Here is a 25,958-nt window from a genome sequence, read left to right on the forward strand (position 1 = left end):
TAGTCCGCTGGAGGAGGAGCCGTGCAGGAGAGGAGATGCCGGGTCCGCGTGTGGACTTTGTCCGCCGGAGGAGGAGTGCACCATAACCAGGGATCGGGTCTGGTGGCGATGGAAGCGGGGCCTGGGATCGGGTGCCCTCGTTGCAGGATTGCCGGAGGAGGACGTTTTTTGGCGCGACCCAGGATTCGGGTCCGCTTGTAAGGATACAGGGTCTGTAACGGGATGGCTCGCAGTGAAGGAGGACGCTGGTGCGCGAGGACAGCAAGCTCATCGCCAGTTGTTAGACCGGAGCGGCCTTGTAAAATAACGGAATGCACACTAGCTTCTTGTAACACGTCTTTCTTTATTCGTGTATATAAAGGAACTAACTTTTCACTCCCCAAACTCCTCCCCTTTTCGTCATGAGTCACATGACTTCCTCACGAGCCTCGTCTCCCTCTTAAAGAGACAGGGGGCCGTGACACCCCCCTTACCTACAGCCCCCCCGTGCCCCGCCCTCACAGACACAGCCTCCCTTACCTGCAGCCCCCCTATAGACACAGCCCCCCCCTTACCTGCTGTCGGGCTCCACTGCTCTCAGTCCCCTGCTGCCCCTGGGAGGATCCTCAGCCCCCCCTCGGTGCTCCATGTCTCGAAGTAGGGCTGCAGGGTGCGGGGGAAGGAGGCCCCAGGGAAGGTGAAGAGCAGAGCCCGGTCCTGAGCATCGTAGACCGAGAACCTGCCCGCCTCATAGTCCAGGAAGAAGCCCAGGGCCCCGGGTAGAGTGCGGGGGATCAGGGGGATGGGAGGGGAGGTGAGAGCCTTGTATTTACCATCCCAGAGCTCCACTGTCCAGAATCCTCCCTCAGGTGATGTTGTGATCCCCTCCTTCCTGGGCACAGACTCATCACACACCCCCAGCTCACAGCACGTGCTGCCCCTCACCTCCACCTCCCAGTAATGCCTCCCGGAGCTCAGCCCCTCCCTCCCCAGGACACAGGGGTAGTTAGTGAATCTCTGGGGGGTGTCGTGCAGGTTCTGGGCTCGATCTCCGCATCTCACACTTCTCCCATCTGCGGACACGATGAGTGCGGGATGTGCCGTGCCAGGATCCAGAGTCACCTCACCTGCAAGAGAGAAGCCCAGCTCAGAAACCAGCCAATCACAGGGTGCCAATAGCCTATCAATTACACTAACAGCGAGAGCTCAGCCAATCACAGCCTCCTGTCGCCAGACACCTGCAGACCCCGCCCACAGCCCAGCGGGAATGCAGCTGTTCCTCGATTCTTTAATGAAACTGAAGTGACCCCCAAATTCAAGAGATAACGGGGAAAGCTCTCCCCCCTCCCCAGAGACGAGACAGCAGAGAAGCTCAGAGGAGAGTGGGAGGGAGAGGGACACAGAAGAGAGACAGGCAGAGAGAAGACAGCAGAGAGGAGAGTGGGAGGGAGAGGGACACAGAAGAGAGAGAGGCAGAGAGGAGACAGTGAAGCGGGTGCAAGAGATCTGCAGAGAAGAGAGGGAGAGACGAGACAGCAGAGAAGCTGAGAGGAGAGCGGGAGGGAGAGGGACAAAGAAGAGGGGCAGGCAGGGAAGAGACATTGAGGCAGACGCAAGAGATCTGCAGGGAAAAGAGGGAGAGACGAGACAGCAGAGAAGAGAGTGGGAGGGAGAGGGACACAGAAGAGAAGCAGGCAGAGAGGAGACAGCAGAGAGGAGAGTGGGAGGGAGAGGGACACAGAAGAGAGACAGGCAGAGACGAGACAGTGAAGAGGGTGCAAGAGATCTGCAGAGAAGAGAGGGAGAGACGAGACAGCAAAGAAGCTGAGAGGAGAGCGGGAGGGAGAGGGACACAGAAGAGAGGCAGGCAGGGAAGAGACATTGAGGCAGGCGCAAGAGATCTGCAGGGAAAAGAGGGAGAGACGAGACAGCAGAGAAGAGAGTGGGAGGGAGAGGGCCACAGAAGAGAGGCAGGCAGAGAGGAGACAGTGAGGCGGGTGTTAGGAAGAATTCTCATATATGGCTTATTTCCCTTACCTAGTGAGTCCCTCAGCAGCTTTGCTGGATTTCTAGGATTTTTTTTTTCACCTGGCCTGGTCAGAGTGAGAGCCCTTTTTCCCACTCTTACATGTGTTTTGATGTGTGTGTTTGACATTTTTGTGTTCATAGACTGTGGAGCCTCACCTGCTCCACAGGCATCATCTTTTTACTGTGTGTTACACAGCACCTTCAGTGCAGTAACACAGGGTTGTCTTTTAGACTTCCCAACTCAGACTCCATTTTCTGGGGCTGACTACTGTCCCCCAGAACATGTAAAGTTGCCATTAACTTACTAGTCTCTTTTTAAAACCACAGGCCCAGTACAAACCATCTTACATGGGGTACTGAAAAGGGTTACTACTTATCCCTTTTGTCTGTTTCTCTTGGAGCATTGTTTTTCTCCCTTTCCATTAACACTTAGCTGGTGGCAGTGGTAACTACCCTATTTTTTTCTACCGCGGTTATCTTTAATAACCATGGTATTGTTTTAAGCTATCTTGGTAGCCTCGAACTTAAATCCGCTTGACCATATTGTTTTTAATATTGCTCCGGCTGGGTTTAGTCGCCATTTCTTTTTGGAAAAGTCTTTCTCGCGTTCGTCTCTACGCGCCAAACCAGGTTTGGTTCCTTTGTTCACCATCTTTTCACGGGCTTCTGCACAGAAGCCCTCCTTTAGGCGCCTGAAAGTCTGGGTAGGTAGGATGTGAGGGAGGGGTTTTAGGACCCCTGCCATGGGTTCCCTTGGTAACCCAAGTCACACTCCTGTTTGATTGGCTGGGGGACTGTCCGCGCCGGGACAGCCACCCTGCTGTGTGATTGACAGCCAGGCTGTGTGAATGGGGGAAAACTGCATAAAAAGCAGGTCTCTGGGTCTGGAAGAGAAGTGTCGCCACTGGAATGAGAGAACCGAAGAGGAGCTGATAGAAGAGGCCCCCTACAACGACTGAACCGCCCGGTGAAGCCCTGCTGCAGGTCCGAATCTTCAGACTCCAACGACAGAGGATCTTTCAAGAATCTTCTTCCCTTGAGCTAGTGGGACCAACCAGTTCACACAAACTCCAAGCCAGGACCCCGTCTTCTGCTCGAATTCGCTATACAGAGCTACAGTGTGCCGGATAGCCAGGAAGGTCGGACCCTGCTTGAGTTTTAAGGAGCGCACCTTTTATTTGTTGCTTTGCTCTGCTGCTGGTTTCTTCCCTGGGTAGTGCAGGACCCTCCAGTCTTCCTACTTCATGTCAGTCCGACAGTCGCTTCAGGAACCGTGAGCCTGCTGGAACTACCAGGAACGTCCGCCGCAGCCACAGCTTCTTCTCCATTTAAGGTACTGTTCAACATCCGGTTGTTCGTTTCGTCCAGCCGGGGTGGATGGGTGTGAAACCTTTCGCCATTCCGAGGGCTTGTCCTTCTCTTCTCTTTAAGCTAACTTTTCTGCGACCGACTTCGTTCTGAACTCTTGGCAAAGACTTAACCGCAAACTACCCTGAACTGTGTGACCTTGAGCAAAAGACTTTTGTCCTATTGACTTTGGCCCTAAGCCTATTTTACTTGATCCCATCACGGTAGTTCCTCTTGCTAGATTGCCCCGACTACTTACCTGCTGGTACTGCTTCTTTCTGCCTAACTTTGTCTTTCCCTCCCTTTTTAATTAACAGAGTGCCATTTTGCTCCCACTTCATTTTGTGAGCTTAACTTGTCTGTCAACTATTGGGAGTGGTGTGGTGTATTAAGAATGTTATTTTTGAACTGCTTCACTTTAGGAAATGTTATACAAATAAAAAGTAAATAAATGTATATTCTTTTACTTGGAAACCTTGAATCAGTGTTTGCTTGAATCATAGTAACTGCTGTCCTTTGTGTAACTATTTGATACTGCTCACTTGCTCTTGAGATAAGTCTGGCTGCTCAGCCATTGCTACCACTTTACGGTAGTACAGGCTTGTACCAAAGGTGAATTTGTGCTTCCACTTGTAGTCCTAATTGTGTGTAGTGTTCCCAAAGGGTACTGCATATAATTCTGCCTAACACTGGTGGCAGGGTGGGATCAAGTATAGTAATTACACTTAGAGTACTGCTATTACCTTGGATCAACTAACCACAAGCCTAACATCACTAAAAAGCAACATTAATCATGTCCGATATGGAAAGCTACAGTCAGGAGACCCTCCTTAGTTACACTGTGGATTATTTAAAAAATCTGTGTAGAGAAAGGAATCTCTCTGCCAAAGGCAAAAAGTCTGAATTAGTTGAAAAGTTGTTAAAGAACCAAAGTCTGGGGACTGGGTCTGAAATGCCTAGCTCTCCAGCAAATGTGGAAAATCATGAGGATGATAGTGTATCTATTTCTGATGAGTTAGAGGAAGTAAACGTGTCTCCTAATGTAGGCCTCACTGCTCCCTTGTCTGCTCAGCAACCTCAACCTTTGTCCACTGGGACCCCATCAGGTCCTACACTCAGTCCTGAATTCATTGCTCTAGAAAAGATGAGGCTTGAACTGGAATTCAAACATTTAAATGCTCAAACTGAACAAAAGCACCAAGAACTTAAGTTCAGAGAAATGGAGTTGAATCATGAACTAGAAATGAAAAGATTGTCTGTTGAAAATGCTTCTCTCCCAGAGTCCTCTTGGTCTTCCAGTCCTAAGAGACCCTGTATGCCTAAAGAGATTATGGGTATGTATGAGGTTAAGCTTGATGTTTTGGATTGGTTGGCAATGTTTGAATATAACCATGGGATTCAAGGACTCACAGGGAATCAGTTGCTTCCCTGGCTCTTCTCTAGGCTACCCCCTGTTGCATCTGATGTTGTTATGGAGTTGGGGGAGGAGGATAAGAGGGATTATGAGTGTGTGAAGCTAGCTTTAATTGCTAGATTTGGGAAGACCCCTTCCCAGTACCTTAAGAGGTTTAGGACCCTCAAAAAGCATGATGGTACCCCTTGGGCTACCTGGGTATCTGAATGTTTGAAGAAGTTAGATGGTTGGGTTAAGGGTTACAGAGTGAACACTTATGAAGGTCTGAGAAATCGTGTTATGTTGGAGTCAATTTATGATGCCTGCTCTCCTGAGCTCAGACAGCACTTGGCTGATTCTAAGGAGATAGATCCAAAGAAGTTAGTTAAAGCTGTTGACTTGTGGGTTGCCAACAGGGCTACTCACAAGGATTCTGGGGCAACTCAGAAAAAGGATGATGGAAAGCAGCCAAAAAAAGATAACAAGGAGAATTCTAATACCTCCAATCCAAAAGAGGGCCACAAACAGCAACATAAGGGTAAACCACAAGGGAAACCAAATTAGGCTAGTGCACCATCTGGACCCAAACCAGATGGAGGTCAGAACAAACCCCATTCCTCAAGACATTTGGGAAATGTTATGCTTGTGGGTCAACTGACCATGTGAAAGGGGATCCCAGATGTAAGGGTAAACCTTCAGGGGTCCACACGGTCTCCTTAGCCTTCTCCCCAGAGGAAGAAGTACCCATGGCCAGTGGAAACTTTCACCTACTGGCTGATGAACCCATGAGAGTCTCAGCTAGTGTGTCTTTAGTGTCCCTGGGCTTGTGGGAACAACAGAATTTAGATGTCTATAATTCCATCCCAGATAATACTACAGAGTATTATAAAGATAGTGTTCTTGTGAATGGCCAGGAGACCCCTGCCATCAGAGACACTGGAGCCAGCATAACTGTGGTGGATGAATCTTTTTTCAAGGTGGAGGATGTTGCTAAGGCACCCAAACGCCTCACCAAGTTAGCTGGAGGCCCTGTGCAAATGCTTCCCCAGTTACCAGCTCTCATCCAGTGTAATGATATGACTGTCAAGATACCTGTTAGTGTGCAGAGTGAAGTACCTGGGAGAGTCCTGTTGGGTAATGACCTAAAAACACTTGCAGTTGTGTCAAGCACCCCCAGGCCTCCCAGTAAAAGGAGACATGAGCTCACTAGGCCTGCAAGAGAGAGGACCATGAGAGGCTCTCCAGAGGAGGTGATAGAGGAAACTATCACTCCCACCCCACAGGAGTTGCTCACTGATATTTCTAAGAAGAATGAGGCAAAGGGGAAACCCAAGACCTCCAGGAAAAAGTCAGACAGCACCCCTGTGCTATCAACAAGGAAATCCCCAACATTGTCCAAAGTCACACCTGTGACTCCTCCACCTGCTGAGGCAGAGTGTGAGGTGAAACCTTGTGTGGTTGAGCCAGTTTCTGAAGAGTCAGATCTGGAAGAAGACACTGTCTTAGTTGGAGATCTTGACCCTGTTGACCATCCTGAGCTGCAGTCTTTACTGGCAGAAGGTGGACCCAACAGGGCAGGCTTCAGCAGGGGACAAAGAGAGTGTCCTACTCTTGAAGGTCTTCAACAACAGGCTGCTAACCAACTTGATGGGCAAGAAGTTGGAAAGCACAGGTTAAGCTGGGAAGATGTCCTCTTCTACAGTGAGCCGACTGAGTCTATCCCTGGGGACTGAAAAAGAATTGCAATGCCCCTTGCCAACAGACTCCAGTTCCTACAGTTAGCCCATGAGATACCTTTGGCTGGTCACTTGAGCTTCAAGAAGACCAAGGAAAGGCTCTCCCTCTACTTCTACTGGCCTAAGATGGGTGCAGAAGTTGACAAATTCTGTAGGAGCTGTCACACTTGCCAAACCCCTGGCAAGAGTTGAGCCAAGAATGTGGCACCCCTGGTGCCCCTCCCAGTGGCGGGAGTTCCTTTGAGAGGGTGGGCATCGACATTGTTGGTCCCCTTGACCCTCCCACAACTTCAGGGAACAGGAATATCCTGGTTGTAGTGGACCATGCTACAAGATACCCAGAAGCTATACCTATGAGAACTGTTACAGCTCAGGCTGTGGCTAAGGTTCTACTTGGTATTTTTACCAGAGTAGGGTTTCCTAAGGAAGTGATATCCGACAGGGGATCCAATTTTATGTCCCACTACATGCAAACCATGTGGAAAAACTGTGGTGCCACTCACAAGTTCTCTAAAGCCTACCATCCACAAACAAATGGTCTGGTAGAGAGGTTTAATCGTACCATGAAGAGCATGATAGGTGCTTTAGAGGAACCCCTTAGAAGAAAGTGGGACCCTCTACTGCCATGCGTTATCTTTGCTTATAGAGAAGTCCCTCAGGAGGGAGTTGGTTACAGTCCCTTTGAGCTTCTTTATGGCCATCCAGGCAGAGGTCTTTGGCCCTGATTAAGGAGGCGTAGTAGAGTGCTCCTTCCCCCAAGCCAGTCAGAGTGACTGACTATGTGATAGGTCTCCGGAGGAGAATCTCACACATGATGGCAGAAGCTAGTAATAACTTGAAAGCAGGTCAGGCTCTGGTAAAACATTAGCATGACCAGAAGGCCAGCATGGTTGAGTTTACTCAAGACCAGCTTGTATTAGTTATGGTGCCAACAAGGGAGAGGGCCTTGCAGGACAAATGGATAGGACCCTTCAAGGTTGTAGACAAACCTGGAGAGGTGAACTATTTGGTGGACTTAGGCAGACCTAAGGAGGCTCCCAGAGTCTTTCACACCAACCAGTTGAAGGCATATGTCTCGAGACCAGAAGTGGGAGCTTTGCTTCTAGCTTCAGCTCAAGAGGAGGAGGAGAGTGAACCTCTACCTGACCTCCTCAGAGGCCAACCTTTGGATGAGAAAAAAGAAGGAGTTAATCTATCTTCTCAGCTGACTTCTGAACAACAGGAGGAGTGCAAAGTTCTGTTGAATCAGTTTGCTTCCCTGTTTTCACTTTCACCAGGCTTAACCCGTTTGGGCCAGCATGATATTCTCACTGGTGACTGTTTACCTGTGAAAAGCAGAGGATACAGAATGTCAGAACATGTGAGATCCCACATCAAAGAAGGAAGAGGTCAACAAGATGCTTGATCTCGAGGTTATAGAGCCCTCTACCAGTCCATGGTCTAGTCCAGTTGTACTAGTACCAAAGGCAGGATCCAAGGAGTTGAGATTCTGTTGGACTATAGAGCTCTAAATGCAGTCACGAAGACTGATGCCCATCCCTTGCCAAGGACAGATGAGCTGGTGGATAGACTTGGTTCAGCCAAGTACCTCAGTACATTTGACCTAACTTCAGGCTATTGGCAAATAGCCTTGACAAACCATGCCAAGGCGAAAACTGCATTCTCAACCCCAGCAGGCCTCTGCCAGTTTAAGGTTATGCCTTTTGGATTAAAGAATGCACCTACTATATTCCAAAGGATGGTCAATCAAGTTCTGAATGGGATGGAGGACTTCTGCATGGCATACTTGGATGACACTGCAGTGTTCAGCCCTACATGGAAAGAACATATTGATCACTTAGGATATGTTTTGCAGGCTCTTGAGCAGGCCCATCTGACCATAAAGGTAAGTAAATGTCAAATTGGTCAGAGCAAAGTGGTCTACCTTGGTCATGAGGTAGGAGGGGGTGAAATAAGGCCATTGCCAGCAAAGTACAAGCTGTGCAAAACTGGGCCACCCCTACTACTCAAACCCAAGTGAGAGCTTTCCTAGGTCTCACTGGGTACTACAGGAATTTCAAAGAGAAATATGGGGCCATAGCTTCTCCCTTGAATGTAATCTCCTCTCCAAAATTCCCTAAAAAGGTTAGATGGAATGAGGAGTGCACTCAAGCCTTTGAAAGCCTGAAGAAAGCCCTTTGTCATGTTCCAGTCCTAAGAGTTCCTGATTATCACCAACCCTTAATTGTGCAGACAGATGCCTCCAATATAGGTATAGATGCAGTCCTTAGTCAACTGGATGAGAAGGGTAGGGAGCACCCCATTTGCTTCATCAGTAGGAAACTGAAGGAACCAGAAACAAGGTGGGCAACCACAGAGTGTGAATGTTTTGCCATTGTGTGGTCTCTGAAGAGGTTTAGACCATACTTGTATGGATCTACCTTTGTGATTCAGACAGACCACCAACCCTTGAGATGGTTAATGCAAATGAAAGGGTAGAACCCAAAACTACTGAGATGGTCAATCTGCCTGCAAGGGTTTGATTTCACCATTGAGCACAGAGCAGGATGTCACACCATCAAAATGCTGATGGTCTCCATAGGATGTTTTTAACCGCCTAGAGGTAGAGATTCATCCAGGAGTGGATTAAATCCTCCTGTCCCTTAGTCTGGGGGGGGCGAGTGTTAGGGAGAATTCTCATATATGGCTAATTTCCCTTACCTAGTGAGTCCCTCAGCAGCTTTACTGGATTTCTAGGATTTATTTTTTTCACCTGGTCAGAGTGAGAGCCCTTTTTCCCACTCTTACATGTGTTTTGATGTGTGTGTTTGACATTTTTTTGTTCATAGACTGTGGAGCCTCACCTACTCCACAGGCATCATCTTTTTACTGTGTGTTACACAGCACCTTCAGTGCAGTAACACAGGGTTGTCTTTTAGACTTCCCAACTCAGACTCCATTTTCTGGGGCTGACTACTGTCCCCAGAAAATGTAAAGTTGCCATTAACTTACTAGTCTCTTTTTAAAACCACAGACCCTGTACAAACCATCTTACATGGGGTACTGAAAAGGGTTACTACTTATCCCTTTTTGTCTCTTTCTCTTGGAGCATTGTTTTGTTCCCTTTCCATTAAGACTTGGCTGGTGGCAGCGGTAACTACCCTATTTTTTGTACCGCGGTTATCTTAAATAACCATGGTATTGTTTTAGGCTATCTTGGTAGCCTCCAACTTAAATCCGCTTGACCATATTGTTTTTTTTTAATTTAAATTTTATTGATTTTGAAACATGTAGATAACAAGAAGAGGTAGGCTTTGTCATTTTCGTTTTGTTACATCAATTTAACATTGCACTTCAACAAAACCATACAGCTGTTGCTGCCAACATTTCCCTCCATTTTAACGTTCTATCACCCCTACCCCTACCCCCTCCCCCCGAGGCGATCAGTTGTTTTTGCACATTGCGTTGGAAGCGACGTACACTTCTAGCGATTGTGACATATGTCTTAATTTGTTCGCTTGTGTTCATGGCTAGCAACAGGTCCTCTCACCTGCAGGTTGATGCGTGGGGTCTGGCCCTCACTCAAGTGTATAAATGGAAGCGGGATTGAGTCGTTGGTTCAACTTCGTCCTTGGTTTGGGGCGTGCAATTCAGCAAAGTCACACCACATTTCTTTGTGGCGCGCTATTTTTCTCTGGAGGGTCGCCGTGATTTTCTCCATTGTGTATATATTCATTGCGATACCAGTCCATTCTTTTTTTGTTGGGAGGTGTGGGAATTTCCATTTAATGACTAGGCCTGCTCTCGCTGCTACTAGGAGCGGGGATGCTAGTCCTTTTATCCGGGTTAGTTCATCCTCGTCTTCTTCTAGGCCAAATAGAGTCAAGAGGGGTGTTGCATTTCTTTCGATGCCATCTATTCGCTTGATCCATCCGAACACCTTGTTCCAATATATGCGTACTTTGGGGCAATCCCACCACATGTGCCAGTAGTCGGCCTCCATTACGCATTGCCTCCAGCATTTTGGGCTGTTGGTTTGATACATTTTGGATAGTCTATGGGGGTCATAATGCCATCTATGGAGTCATTTTACTGTGTGAAGTTTGTATTGTGCGGCGATTGATATTTGAGGGTGTTTTACAGATTGTATCCCATGCCTGTTGGTCGAATTCTCTGTTGAAGTCCTTTTCCCATTTGTCTTTAAGGCTTAGGATCGAGTACTGACCTTTGTTGATCAGAGCGCCATAGATGCACAATATCAAACCTTTATTCGTGGTGGTCGTGTCAAGGATTTTCTCAAATGCGGTAAGTTCTCTATGTATCTTGGCACGCCATTCTCGTTTAGATAGGACTCCCTTTAGGCGTAGGTAGAGGAAAATCGGTATCGGGTGCAGTTGGAGGGCTTCCTCCAGGTCTGAGATTGCTATGAATTTGCCCTCTCTCCATAGTTGGCCCACTCGTTCAAGCCCTGCTTCAAACCAGGTTTGGTACCTGGATTGTTCGGGGATTTCCTCTCTGATTCCAGGAGCCCATAGGTGGCTTAGGGGGGACGGCCATGTGGTTATGCCTGTCATTCCTTTACCCTCATACCATATGTTCCATATCATCCCGAGGATGGGATGGTCGCACAATTTTCGTGTGAGCTTTGGTCTGGGGACCCAGAGCCATTCCGAGAGTGTCGCCAGGGTCAAGTTATCATTGTCCAGTTGGACCCACTTTAGGTCTTTTCTGTCTCTTAGATGAGGAATGAGGACTCTTAGCTGGACTGCCTGGTAGTATCGTTCCATGTCGGGAAGGCCGAACCCACCTTGTTCTTTGGGGAGTATGAGAGTTTCGTATGATATTCTAGTTTTCTTCCCGGCTCAGAGGAATCAGATTATTGCCCTTTTCACTTGTTTGAAGAAGTCCTCTGGGATCTTCATGGGGAGAACTTGGAATGGATATAGGAAGCGCGGGAGACTAACCATCTTGATGGCGTTGAGACGTCCCATCCATGAGATCGTGAGGGGTTGCCATCTCGCAAGGTCGGCGTGGAATGAGGTGAGGAGTTGTGGAAAGTTGGCTTTGTATATGTCAGCAACATTTCTCGTCAAGTTCATACCCAGATACCGGAGTGTCGGGCCTCCAATAGTAAGGCCCAGCTGGGTGAATTCAGAGAACTGGTGCGTGGTGAGTTCGTGTAGCGGGAAGAAAATGGATTTGCGCCATATTCGTCGATGAGTTGTATAGCGTGAGGTATTGATGTCATGGGATTTTGCACATGGAGTAGAATGTCGTCAGCATATAAGGCCAATTTGTATTCCCTTCCGTTGACGCGCAAGCCCTCAATACCTTTGTCTGCTCTGAGCGTTTGGGCTAGGGGTTCCAGAGATAGCGCGAAAAATATTGCGGAGAGGGGGCATCCTTGCCTCATGCCTCTGCTCAGTGGGAACCAGCGAGAGTACTGTGAGTTCACTGATACGGATGCTCGGGGCGAGGTGTATACTGCTTTAATTCCTCGCCGAAGTATCGGTCCGAGGCCTATTTTTTTTAGTGTTGCTTCCAGAAAGTGCCATTCGACTATCAAATGCTTTCTCAGTGTATATTGCGAGTAGTGCAGGTGTATTAGGCATTTTCTTGGCCTTGGTGTATCAGGTGGAGGGTCTTGCGAGTGGAGTCGGCTCCCTGTCTACCAAGGATAAATCCAACCTGATTATTGTGGATTATGGAGGGCATGTGTGTTTCCAGCCTTGCTGTGAGGACCCGTGTGTAGATTTTGGCATCAATGTTGAGGAGAGAAATAGTACGGTGGGATGCGCACTGCTTGGGGTCTTTGCCGTCTTTAGGAATGACTGTGATTAATGCTTCGGAGAAGGATTCAGGTGCTGAACTGGTTTGGAGAATGTGGTTAAAGAGCTCAACCATGAATGGAGGAGGGGGGTCAATGAAGGTTTTGTAGAACCCTGCCGTGTAACCATCGTTCAAAGGGGCTTTCCCGGTCAGGAGCCTTTTGATAGCTTCTTCTACTTCTTTTTCCGTGATGGGGGATTCGAGTGCATCTACTTTTTCTTGGGTTAGTCTTGGGATAGTTATCTTGTTCATAGATTCAGTGATGACCTCTTCATCTGGTATGGCTTCCGAGGTGTATAGTTTCTCATAGAAGTCTGCGAAGACCTCAGGGATGTTGATGGGGCGTTCCGCATGCGGGTCGTTTCTGTTTTCTATGGCGGCCACCCATCTCTCTGCTAGTTGTCCTCGTAGCCTGGCTGCTAGTAGCGCATCCGCTTTGTCTCCTTTCTCGTAATGTTTCGGTTTCAGAAATTGGAGTTTGCACACGACTTGGCCAATCTCCAATTGACGCAGTTCCTCTCTTCCTGGATGCCTCCGCTATTCTCTTTTCTCTCTCGGTGCCGGTGGATTGCACGCAACGGTCTAACTGTGATATTTCGTTTCTAAGCTTGTTTTCTATCAAAGTTCATTCCCTTTTCTTTGCGGCCCCTTCCTTCATTATTATGCCTCGCCATGTGGCTTTCCCCGCCTCCCATACTATGTGTTTTGAGACTTTGCCTGTGTTGTTTCGTTCGAAGTATTTGCCAATGTCCTTCGCCAGTTGTTCGTAGAATACCGGGTCCTTCCAGAGTGTTTCATTACAGCGCCATTTCGAGTTCCTTCGGGGGAGCGCCAAACGACTGAGGACGACTGTGACCATGTCATGGTCTGACCAAGTTACCGGATTACCTTTGATAAAGAAATCGTGTCAGTTAGGCCCGGTGTGAGGTATATATAATAAATTCTGGTATATGTGGCATGTGGTGCGGAGTAGAATGTAAAGCCTTTTTGTTGGGGGTTCATATAGCGCCATGCGTCTTTGAGTTTATAGGTGTCCATCATCTCGATCACATCTGGGCGGCCGGCCTCAGGTGGTTTGTTTGCAGGCGGGTTCCCGGCCTGTCTATCAAGAGCTGGATCTGCCCACATGTTAAAGCCGCCTCCCAGGACCACTTTGCCTTCCGCTTCGAGCATGACTTTGGGGACTATCTGTTGCAAGAATTTGGACTGTCCAGTATTGGGGGCGTATATAGAGGCGAGTGTAATGGTGGTGCCCTGTATTCAACCCACCAGCACAATTGCTATACCGCTTACATCAGTCCAAGTTTTCAAAACTTCTAATTTAGGTCCTTTGCTAATTAGAATGCCAACGCCGGCTTTTCTGAGTGGGCCAGAGCCCCAGTGTTCAGTTCCTTGTCTGGCGGACAGAACCCTTCGTTCTTCTCCTCTTATGTATCTTGTTTCTTGCAGGATGTGTATGACAATGCATTACTTACCGTAAAAGCATTTCTGATGGTTGTATCTGCTTAGATTCACATGCTGTGCATAGGTCCGACAGCCAGTGGTCACTGCGGAGTATTGCATTTTGTTTTTCGTAGTCAAAAAGGGGACGTCGACAAGGCGTGTCTGTAACACTATCCCTATAGTGACGTGCGTTGTACCCACAATCCCTCACGCGTCGAGGTCCCTCTGTTTGTATTTTTTCTGCCCTGAGGGAGCCTTCTATAAGTGAGTGAGTACAGAAAAGAGAGAGATGTAGAAAGATGTCTATGTTCCTTCCATCCGAGCGGGGAGGAAGGGTGGGCGCATGTGAATCTAAGCAGATACAACCATCAGAAATGCTTTTACGGTAAGTAATGCATTGTCTTCTGATGTTTGTTAATCTGCTTAGAATCACATGCTGCGCATAGACTAGCGAGCAGTACCCGGAGTTGGCGGTGGGTTATGAGAAGGAACAGTAGAGAAAAGATGTCTTAATATTGCCTGTCCCACCTGGGAGTCAGATCTAGAGTGTGCATCTAGACAGTAGTGTTTTGTAAAGGTGTGCACAGAACTCCAGGTAGCCGCTTTGCAGATGGACTCAAGGGGAACATTTGCAATGAATGCTATGGATGCCCCAGTGCCTCGAGTAGAATGTGCTCTTGGCTTGAAGGGTAGTTCTCTCTTAGCAAGAGAGAAACAGAGTGATGCATTGAACAATCCATCTAGATATAGTGGACTTTGAGACTGCATCTCCTTTTCTTCCTGCTGCCACCGAGACAAAGAACTGATTAGTCTTTCTTAGTGGCCTGGTTCTTTCCATGTAGAACATGACAGCTCTGCGTAAATCCAGTGTATGCAGACTTTTTTCTCCCAAGTTGGAAGGGTTTTGAAAGAACGTTGGTAGTTCTATTGACTGGTTTACATGAAATTTCGAGATGAATTTCGGTGCAAACCTTGGGTGTGTGCGTAGAACCACCTTATCTTTGTGAACTGTTACGAAGGGGTCTAGAACAGAAAGAGCCTGTAGTTCACGTACTCTCCTAATGGAGGTGATAGCTATTAGAAAAGCAGTCTTAAGGGTGAGGTCCTTAAGAGTTGCCTTGTGCATGGGTTCAAATGGCGAGGCCATGAGTCTGGTAAGTACCACATTTAAGTCCCATCCGGGAGCTGGGTTAGCTATTGGAGGGTGTATTCTCTTTACCCCCTCCATGAAGGCCTTGATAACTGGGATCTTCCACCACGACACTTTAAGTTGGGAAGTGGTGTATGCAGAAAGTGCCGCAAGGTGGACTTTAATGGAATTGAACACTAGACCTGATTCCAATAAATAGGTTAGGTACAGAACAATATGTGTGGGAGAGCAGTTAACCGGGTTGATGCTCTTTCCTCTACACCAGATGACAAATCTTCTCCACTTGCTAGAATAGCAGTGGCGAGTATTAGGTTTTCTGGCTTCCCTGAGGATGTCCATACATCTCTGCGGGAGTTGTAGATGTCCAAATTCTATGATCTCAGGAGCCAGGCTGCTAAATTCATGTTCTGAGGGCATGGATGAAATGTCCTGCCCTTGTCTTGTGACAGCATGTTGTACGGGCAGGGAAGTTTCACTGGGGGAGATATAGACATCTCCATCAAGTGAGCGAACCATGGCTGCCGGGCCCACATCGGGGCCACTAGTATCATGGTAACTTGTTCCTGGTGCATCTTGTGCACAACTTTGTTGAGAAGGGGAGTCGGGGGGGAAAAGCGTAAACAAATTTCCCTGACCATTGAATCGACAGACCGTTCCCCTTGGACTGGTTCTGGGGGTACCTGGAGGCGTAACTTTGGCTTTGTGAGTTTTCCAGAGTTGCGAACAGGTCTATTTCGGGGAATCCCCATTGCGTGAAGACGTCTAAGACGATGTCTTTGTGTAATCGCCATTCGTACTCTTCGGGCAGGGGGAAGTCTCTGCTGAGTTCGTCTGCTAGCAGATTGAGTTCCCATGGGACGTGTTGTGACAGTAGGAACATGTTGTGTCTGAGAGCCCACTTCCATATATTCTGGGACAGCTTGGACAGTCCTGGAGAGTGGATGCCCCCCTGCTTGTTAATGTAGTACATGGCTGTGGTGCGGTCTGTAAGGACCATCACTGTCTTCCCTTGTAGGTGTTCTTGGAAGGCTTTTAGTGGTTTGAACACCGCCAGTAGCTCCAGTAGGTTTACGTGCTTGGATGCTACGCTCGGAGTCCACACTCCGTGAGCAGTCTGATGGGATAGGTGAGCCCCCCATCCTGTGAGGGATGCGTCCGTGGTTAGAGTGGCCTCCACCGCGGGTGTGGCAAAAGGTTTCCCTATTATCAGGTTTTCCTTTGTCCACCATCGTAGCGAGAGAACCAAGGCCTGCGAGACCACCACTAGATCGTCCCATTGTCCGCTGGCCTGACACCACTGGCTGTTGAGCCACTCTTGCATTGGGCGCATGCGCAGGCGCGCGTCTGGTACCAAATAAATACACGACGCCATCATTCCTTGCAAGCGCATTGCTTTGCGCACCGTCACCTCTCGACCTGCCACATATTTAGGGATCTGAAACAGCATGTTTTGGACCCTCTCGTTGGAGGAGAAAACTAGGCCGTCCTTTGTTCGAATTAGAGCCCCTAGGAATTGTTTGACTTGGGTGGGGTCTAAGCTGGACTTCTTCTCGTTGATGGAGAAGCCCAGCTGGAACAAAAGGTCTACAGTCTTTTGGGTGTTTGAGAAGCATGTCTCGTAAGAGTCCCCTGTTATGAGCCAGTCGTCGAGGTAAGGGTATACTGGGGTGGATAACCTGCGCAGGTGGGCCGCTGCCACTGCCAGTACCTTCGTGAATACCCTTGGAGCAGATGCTATGCCGAAGGGTAGCACTCTGAACTGGTAGTGTTTGCCCTCTATCATGAACCTGAGGTATTTTCTGTGCGCTGGCAACATTAAAATATGAAAGTATGCATCTTTCATGTCCAGTGCCGCCATGTAATCTCCCTGTGATAGCAGTGGGATCACCTCCTGTAAGGTCACTATACGAAACTTTTGAGGTTTGACAAACGTGTTCGCTGGGCGCAGATCTAATACAGGGCGCATGGTTAGATCCTTTTTGGGTACAAGGAAGTACACTGAATAAATACCTTCCGTTACCTGAGATAGAGGCACAACCTCTATGGCTCCTTTTTCCAGCAGTTGGTCCAATTCTTGGAGAAGGATGGCGAGGTGTTCTGGTGTCATGCGGCGTCCCCTCGGGGGTCTGTATGTTGGGTAACTGTTGAACTCTATACAGTAGCCGCAGGCTACGGTGGAAAGCACCCAGCGGTCTGATGTTATTCCCTCCCATGCTGGAAGAAAGGATGTTAACCGGCCCCCGACCGGCGTTGCATGGGAGGGGACGCGAATCTTCGCGTCATTTGGTGGTGTTGGTGGCTTGGGAGCCTCTGGGGGTGGAACCCCGGCCTCTCCCTTTGCCACGGCGTTGACCCCTCTGATTGTACTGGCCACTATTTCCTTGGTAGTTGCTGGCAGAATACTGTTGTTGGTTTTGTTGCTGGCGTTGGCCACGAAAAAAGCACTTATTACCAAATCCCCGCCTGTTAGGGGGTTTTGAAATTTGGTCTAAGGTCTTTATTGTGTCAAATTCTTTCTTTGTGTTCTCCAGCGCGTCATCAACTGCTTTCCCAAAGAGGTTGGACTCCTCTATGGGCTTATTAATAAGGGACGCTTGTATTTCTGCCTTAAACCCGGAATTGCGAAGCCAGATGTGACGCTTCAGCAAAATTCCTTGTACCAAAGTGCGGCCAGCTGTCTCTGCTGCATCGAGGGTATTCTTGACGATGCTTTGGTTGACCAGAGAGCCCTCATTAACTGTAGTCAGCAAACGAGTTCTTAGGGGTTCGGGAGCTTCTTCAATGTCCTGTTTAAGCTTTCCCCATTGAGCATCAGCGTAGCTTGCCAATAGTGTGTTATTATTGGCAATTCTGGTAGAGAATGCTGCAGAGGTGGTGATTCTCTTGGCTAGGGCATAAAGCTTCTTCCCCTCTTTACCTGGGGGTGCCTCGCTGGTAGATAGTGGGACTCCGGCCCTTTTCCTGGTGTTGGTCACAACCAGGGAGTCGTGGATTGAGTGACCCTTAATATATAATGGGTCTGATTGAGAGGGAGAGAACAGTTTCTCAATCCTCGGATTGACCCCTCTCACCAGTGCAGGAGTGGACAGAGAAGGGGTAATACATCTCTTAACTGAGGCGAGGATGGGGATAGTTTGGCTAGTGGGGGGTTTTTCTTTGATAATCCTCTCTACAAAATCAGTGTCTGGGGTGACCTCCCCAGTTTCAAGTTCAAAATGTGCTGCTGCCTTCTTCAGCAGTGCATTGAAGGTGGGTTGATCATCAACAGGCGAAGGGTTCCTGACTGGTGTAGTTTCAGTAGACCTGATGACTATACTGCTATTGCCTGTGTCTGTAGACCTAGCTGGTGACTGCCAGGGATTTGGGTCGCCCTCGCCTGTGTCCTCCTGGAATCCCTCCTCACCTAAGTTAGTGTCCTCGTGAAAACCTTCCTCTTCTTGTTGGTCTTCAACATAGGTGAACTCATCTTCCTCCTGGAAGTGGGTGTCTTCCTCAGTGTGGTCGTAAGAGTATATGTCCTCCTGTATGGGGTTATAAAACATCTGGTATTTAGCCCTTGGACTCTCCAGGGGTGCCTCCCTTGGTCTCTTGGGTGCCCTATTTTCTGGGATGGCCATGAACCTGTCTATTTTATCCATACAGGACTGGAACTTCTCTAAGCTCCACTGAGATAGGCCAGAGCAGTCTTGGAATGAAAAAGGATTTTCCTCTCCCTGTAGTTGCCTGGTTCTGTCCCATAACGTCGAAGAAAGTGAGCCTTTGCCTTCTGAGAAGCCTTCTCGCTGGCTAGGGCCTTCCATCGGCAGCGGGGACTGGCCTGATCTGTTTTCCAGCACTTTCGGCGTATCTTTGGCCTTGTGCGCGATTTTCGGCGTCTCACTCGCCGTACTTCTCTGGCCGTCCTTATATGATATGCGTGCAAGGCTTTCGGCGATCATTCTCTCTTCCGAGGGATTGATCGCCGTCGCGCTATGTAACGTCGAGTCCTTGCTCGTCGAGTCCTTGCTGGCAACGTGAGCGCTCTTACGATGCGCGTCGCCGGAGGTTTTGGTGTTAGCGCCCTTATCTTTCGAATGCCCAGTCGCCTGTCGCGGAGGCGGTGGCGGGGAGGGCTGATGACCCTTACGGTCGGCTGGAGATGCCGGTGGGCCCGGCGCCCCGTTGGCGCTATGGCTGCCTTCGTCTTCGACAAATGCGTGCCGGGGGGTATGTGCTTTGGTGTTTTTCCGTGTGCGTCCTTGTCGCTGGGGTGTTCATCCCCATAAGCTGGGCGTGAGCCGAGCTTGTCGGGGCTGGGGACAGACGACGAGGAGCGTGAACGCTCCTTTGAGAGGTCTATAACCTCCGTTACGGGGGCCGTGTAGTCACTGTCCTCGTCACATTCGGCGGCGGCGGCGGGCGAGGAGTCAGACCTAGACATGGCGTAGGCCACCCACCTTTTGACCTTGCGGTCTTTTAGAGTTTTGGGCTTTAGTAATTTGCAGGCCGCACAGCCGTCCTCCTGGTGATCGAGGGGTAAGCAACGGTTGCACCGTTTGTGCTTATCCTTCTAGGTATATTTACCCTTGCAAAGCGGGCAAAACCTAAATGGCGTCCTCTCCATAGCTGAGGGCAAGAAGTGTGACTACGACCTCGAAAGAGAGGGAGGGGAAAGAGAAAGGCATTCTTAAAGAGAAAGAAAGACCACCCAACCCCACTCTCCCTACTGTTTATGGCCGGCGAGGCCAGGCCACGTGTTCGGCAGCTCCGAAGGATCCCCTCCGCTTGTCCTTCCGTCGAAGATCTTGCTCGGCGGAGAAACAGCTCTGCATCGAGGGAGGGATCTACGTTATTGATATTAATAACAAACGACCAAACGTCGAAGACAGTAGTTGGCAATGTCTCTCGAGGAGCTCCGCATAAAGGCGACCAGTAGCTGGGTGGAAAAAAACAATCTGAGGGACCTCGACACGTGAGGGATTGTGGGTACAACGCACGTCACTATAGGGATAGTGTTACAGACACGCCTTGTCGACGTCCCCTTTTCGACTACGAAAAACAAAATGCAATACTCTGCAGCGACCACTGGATGTCGGACCTATGCACAGCATGTGATTCTAAGCAGATTAACAAACATCAGAAATCAAGATCAGCCCGTTTGAATTCCCTGGCAACCAGGGATCTCTTGGTGGGGGAGTTGAGTCCCTTGATATTTAATGTTCCGATTCTGAGTGAGCCGAGCCTGACGCTTGCAGTGCTGCTAGTATCAGCCATTGGTGTGTTCTCTCTGTCTAATCACTAGGTCCCATTTTTTACCTCTGTCTGCCAAGGCCATGGAGATGGTCTGTTGAATGTGCCTGTGCATTTCGGGTTTCCATATTTTTGCCTTCCCTCCCCCCCCTTTAATGTCCTTCGTTCCACTCCCCCCTTCCCTCCACTCTGCCTCTTCCTCTTCCTCTTCCCCCCTCCTATCGAAGTCTTCCATTCTTGTTTGGTGGCGTCCGATTTGGATTGGGTAAGAACTGTCAATGTCGGACCACCAGTGGGAACCGTTACTGCAGGGTTCTTATTGAAAACTCGATCACCTTAACATTTTGAACCCCCTTCCCGCCCCCCCCCCCAATGCTTTGAGTACAACCTTAACGTTTGTGAAAGGATATGTGGTGGCACCTGCAGTTTCATGGCGCTTCATCAGCTGGTCGTTCCGTCCCCCCGCCAGAATGGAATCTTTCGTGGGAGTCTGGACTCATGTCAGAGCTCTTTAAGTTTGGGCCGCCTAGTCCTCAGCGGTCTGGCGAGTCGTGTCTCCGAGCCTCCCCAGTATTGGGTTCGGGTCGTTCAGGCGTTATTGTCATTTATCACTGTCTGGTGTGTTGTTGCCTCACCTATATTTCCTTGATCTCTTCACTTTTTTTCTCCTTGGTCCCTGGAGTTCCCATCGCGTTCTGCCCTCGTCGGGTTCTTCTCGGTCGCCTTCCTTTGGACTTGTTCCCAGGAGTTCGGCGATACAGTCGCGAATCTCCTCTTCTGATCTTAGCTGTATCCTCCTGCTTCCATGTTCGAATGAGAGGGAGAAGGGATATCCCCAACTGTATCGGGTTCCTTGTTCTTTGAGCCGTTTTGTCAGTGGGCTACACATGAATCTCAGGGCCAGGGTAAGCGAGGATAGGTCCTGGAAGATGGTAATCTGAGCTCCCCCAAGAGTAAGGGGACCTCCGGACCTGGCTTTCTCTAGAATCCTGGCTCTGTACTGGTACCTGTGGAATCTGGCAAGGACGGATCTTGGGCCCCCGGGTGGTCCCCCAGCTCTGTGTATCCTCTCTGTTTTAAGCTCGTCGATGTCTTCATCTGCTGTGAGGATTTTGATAATGTCATGGATTGTTCTCTTGAGGTCCCCCTCTGTTTCCCCTTCATGTTCCGGAATGCCAAAAAAGCGTAAGTTGTTTCTTCTCTCGCGGTTCTCTAAATCGTCCACTTTTAGTCAGAATTCCTCCTCTCTTTTCTCTATTTCCCTAATTCTTAGGTCCATTTGAGTTTCGCGGTATCTATGGAGGCTTGATTATTCGACACCTTCAAGTCTCTCCTCAATGTTGTCCATTCTCTGTGTTATCTTATCTATTTTGCCACCCAGGTTGGCTCCCATATTTTTTATCTCGTTCAGCAGGGCTGCAATATCACCTTTGGTGGCTGCGGCACCCGTCCATGAGGCATCCATTATCACTTTGTTCTTGGTCCCTAAGACCGGCGGCAGTGGAGTGTAGGCGTATCTGGCCAATTTCAATTTAGCGTTCATGTGGTGTATGGTACTGCTGAGGAGGCACACACCCCTAATTCAGGGGCCCAACCCTCTATGCAGTAGTTTGTGCGGATGACTTCAGGATGATTCCAGTTGTGAAGTGGAGGTCAAGGTCACTTTTTGGGAAAGGGGGTTGATGTATCATACGTGGGTCTCTTTGAGTGACCGTGTACACCATTCAGGCCCTGTGTGGTGGGGGGTTATTTCGTTGTCTCTCTGCTTCTTAGGTGATTGCTTTGTGTCTCCTTCCTGCAGGTGCTTAGAACAGACCCCTCGCTTAGGCAAAGGTGTATTCTTGTGTGTCTGTGTCTGATGGGGGCTGCAATCTGCCTCAGTTGTATCTTGACCCCCCCCCGGGGTCGGGCAATACGCAGGCCTACTGCGTACTGGCACTTTTACCGGCTTTTCAGTGGGTCTCTGCGTGAGTGTACATGCAAAATGCGCTTCTCACACTCTTTTACCCGCCTTCCCCACTGGGTATGTATCGGGGCGCAATCACTTGTTGGTTGTTTGGTGATTGAGTGGTCCTGGTTAGGTTCTCTTCGTGTGCACAGTTCATAGGAGCGCAGGTGCAGCTTCTTGGGTCCCGTGCTGTCTGTAGGCCTGCTATGGTTCCGGTTCTCTCTTTGGGCTGGATGCGCAGGCTTATGGATGTAGGGGACTCCGGCACTTGTCCTGCGCCGCGGGGCTTGTAGAGATAAGCCAGATGGGCGCTCCGGCCCCTCTCCCATTTTGTTCACCTCCGCGGGGCGCCGCAGGGGCAGGCCCGACAAGAGCGCACCGGTCACTGCAGCTAACAGCCTACCGGCGGGGAGCGCCATCGCGGGGTCCTCCGGCCCATCTGAGGAGCCGGGGGCACTCACCTGCGGGGTCCTCAGCCTCAAAGCAGGTTTGCTTCTTTACGTGGGTTCAGCGCTCATAGGACGTGCGGGTTGCCAGTCTATGCGGATTACCGAGCCCTTCCTGCGGGTCTCCAAGGGTGTGATGCTCAAAGTTCTTTTAGGTCGCTCGCGTTGATTCTCTCAGCAGGGGCGTTCGCGTTTGCCTGCAGTATTGAGAGTGCCTGCACCGCTCCGTTCCGATGACTCGGTGGTATGTGTAGAGAGGACCGGGCAGGCTGTCCTCGATATTGTCAGTGCAGGCATTCACTGCCTTCGACGATCTGTATAGAAGACACTGCGTAGGCTCACCGCAGTTTCGTTTTCACTTGTGCACTGTCATTTGGTCCCTTACTTCAGACGGTGATTTCTTCCCTTTCCCCTTTCCGATTTCGTTCTGGGTTTTTTCCGGGGGTGGGGAGGGTCTTCAGATGATTTCTCATTGGTCTATTTTCCGGGGGGTGGGGAGGGTCACGAAGCGGGAGCTCAAGCCACTTCGCGGACCTACGGGTTAGGAGCTCACACGGAGTTGGTGCTCATCCGTGCGCCCTCTGGTGGCCAACGACCATATTGTTTTTAATATTGCTCTGGCTAGGTTTAGTCGCCATTTCTTTTTGGAAAAAGTCTTTCTAGTGTTCGTCTCTACGTGCCAAACCAGGTTTGGTTCCTTTGTTCACCGTCTTTTCGCGGGCTTCTGCACAGAAGCCCTCCTTTAGGCGCCTGAAAGTCTGGGTAGGCATGATGTGAGGGAGGGGTTTTAGGACCCCTGCCATGGGTTCCCTTGGTAACCCAAGACGCACTCCTGTTTGATTGGCTGTGTGACTGTCCCCACCAGGACAGCCACCCTGCTGTGTGATTGACAGCCAGGCTGTGTGAATGGGGGAAAACTGCATAAAAAGCAGGTCTCTGGGTCTGGAAGAGCAGAGTCGCCACTGGAACAAGAGAACCGAAGAGGAGCTGACAGAAGAGGACCCCTACAACAACTGAACCGCCCGGTGAAGCCCTGCTGCAGGTCCGAATCTTCAGACTCCAACGACAGAGAGGATCTTCCAAGAATCTTCTTCCCTTGAGCTGGTTGGACCAACCAGTTGTAACGCTCACCTGATTCCCACGGAGGTGCAGGTCTGGCTTCGAGTGCTGATGCTTCTTCAATGGTGAAGCGCAGAACTCTGAAGATGGACTGGAAGGGCCCCTCTACTCTGGCTTCTCCGGCTCGCAGCAATATTCCCCTGTGCGTGAAAAGGGAGTATTACCTACTGACTGAGTTATGCTCAAGCCTCCCACTCTCTTCCAACCCTCCACGATTCCCTTCCGCGATTCCCCGTGAAGTCTCACCTTAGGGTCAGGAAAGATGAGCTCTCCATCCTGCTTCTGATGCAGGGGCGCGTTGAACCCAGTTACTTCACTGGATTGAGGATTGATGGGAGTTCAGGTAAGCTTGACTATTCAGGTAAGGCTCTGTAATAGTTCTGTTGCAAGTCCAAAAGTCCTAGCTTATTAATAATGTTCATTGTCTTTTTCCCCTTAGGGGCCGGGGTTCGGAATGCCGGAGATATGGCGCCGACCCGAAGTGAAACGTGCAGTTCCAGTAAATGACAGGTAAGTTCTGGATGAGCGCTCGGGTAATGTCTTGCATTCGCTCATTCAATGTCTTTGTCTTTTTTCCCCACAGGGGCCGGGGTCCGGATGCCTGGAAGCGGCAAGACCCGAAATGAAATGGGAATGACCCAACAGGTAAGACTTAGAAGGAAACTGAGCTTTTCCTATTCCCTTCCTTCTCTCACCTTGTTCTTGTCTTTCTCTCTAGGTTCTGGGAAGTGGCTGTGGATCCGGATGATCGCTGCTGAAGATGGTGGCGTCCAGGAAAGGTGAGTGAAATGCAGCGCTGCAGCGACCGTAGCGAAATTCCTTTAAAATGTTGTCTTCCTTTTCAGGATTGTCGGTGTGATGTCTCTGTGGCGCTGATTTAGCAGGTAAGGTCTTTTGTCTCCCTTTGCAGGTGACCCAGGATTCTGACAGGCGTGGCTGAGGTCCAGAAGCAGGAGCTGACACAGTGAGGGTCCAGCTGCGAGGAGCAGAACAACGCGAAGCGTGAGTTGCTGATCGGGTGCGGTTTAAATAGCTTTGGAAGAAGTTCCAAGTGTGTATCCTTCCTCCGATCAGGTATGTATCCTTCCCCGACCACACCCGGGTGGGAAGTAATCCCACAGGTAAAGTAGTTCCATTCAGGCCTCAAGAGGGCCTGGATGTGGCAGCATGGTCTGCATCAGGTAAGTGCACATTAAAACACTTGAACACATGTCTAGCTTTATGAGCCTGGCGCCTAAGGCGCCAGGACAGGGGTCCAACATGAGCCTGGCGCCTAAGGCGCCAGGACTGCGTCCAAAGGGCCCCAGCTTGGGCCCGCTGGCACTCCCCTGGGGGAAATGATGCCTGCCTCTGGGGTTGCTGGGTCGGACCTGGCTCCTTGGAGGTAGGCATCATGACACCAGTTCACCCAAACTCCAAGCCAGGAACCCCACTTCTCGTCGAATTCGCTGTACAGAGCTACAGTGGGCCGGAGAGCCAGGAAGGTCGGACCCTGCTTGAGTTTTAAGGAGCGCACCTTTTATTCGTTGCTTTGCTCTGCTGCTGGTTTATTCCCTGGGTAGTGCAGGACCCTCCAGTCTTCCTACTTCGTGTCAATCAGACAGTCGCTTCAGGAACCGTGAGCCTGCTGGACTACTAGGAACATCCGCCGCAGCCACAGCTTCTTCTCCATTTAAGGTACTGTTCAACATCCGATTGTTCGTTTCGTCCAGCCGCGGTGGAAGGGTGTGAAACCTTTCGCCAATCCGAGGGCTTGTCGTCCTCTTCTCTTTAAGCTAAGTTTTCTGCCATCCAACTTCGTTCTGAACTCTTGGCAAAGACTTAACCGCGAACTACCCTGAACTGTGTGATCTTGAGCAAAATACTTTTGCCCTATTGACTTTGGCCCTAAGCCTATTTTACTCTATCCCATGACTTGCTAGATTGCCCTGACTACTTACCTGCTGGTACTGCTTCTTTCTGCCTAACTTTGTCTTTCCCTCCCTTTTTAATTAACAGAGTGCCATTTTGCTCCCACTTCATTTTGTGAGCTTAACTTGTCGGTCAACTATTGGGAGTGGTGTGGTGTATTAAGAGTGTGATTTCTGAACTGCTTCACTTTAGGGAAATGTTATACAACTAAAAAGTAAATAAATGTATATTCTTTTACTTGGAAACCTTGAGTCATTGTTTGCTTGAATCATACTAACTGCTGTCCTCTGTGTAACTATTTTATACTGCTCACTTGCTCTTGAGATAAGTCTGGCTGCTCAGCCATTGCTACCACTTTACTGTGTAGTACAGGCCAGTACCAAAGGTGAATTTGTGCTGCCACTTGTAGTCCTAATTGTGT

At 49.6% G+C, this 25,958-nt stretch overlaps 1 protein-coding gene across 1 annotated transcript in view; it reads right to left on the bottom strand.

Moving 5' to 3' along the window:
- Positions 1-323: 323 nt before the first annotated feature.
- LOC138521883 (E3 ubiquitin-protein ligase TRIM39-like) overlaps positions 324-25,958 on the bottom strand; it is a 134,899-nt gene continuing 109,264 nt past the window's right edge. The window contains exon 8 of the mRNA XM_069635045.1: positions 324-1,106. Coding sequence (XP_069491146.1) covers positions 577-1,106 — 530 coding nt within the window. The 3' untranslated portion in view covers positions 324-576. The remainder of the gene's footprint in view (positions 1,107-25,958) is intronic.

The sequence above is a fragment of the Ambystoma mexicanum genome, chromosome 13 (genome assembly GCF_040938575.1).
Source record: "Ambystoma mexicanum isolate Mex_15411 chromosome 13, UKY_AmexF1_1, whole genome shotgun sequence".
In the NCBI taxonomy this organism is placed as follows: Eukaryota; Metazoa; Chordata; class Amphibia; order Caudata; family Ambystomatidae; genus Ambystoma; species Ambystoma mexicanum.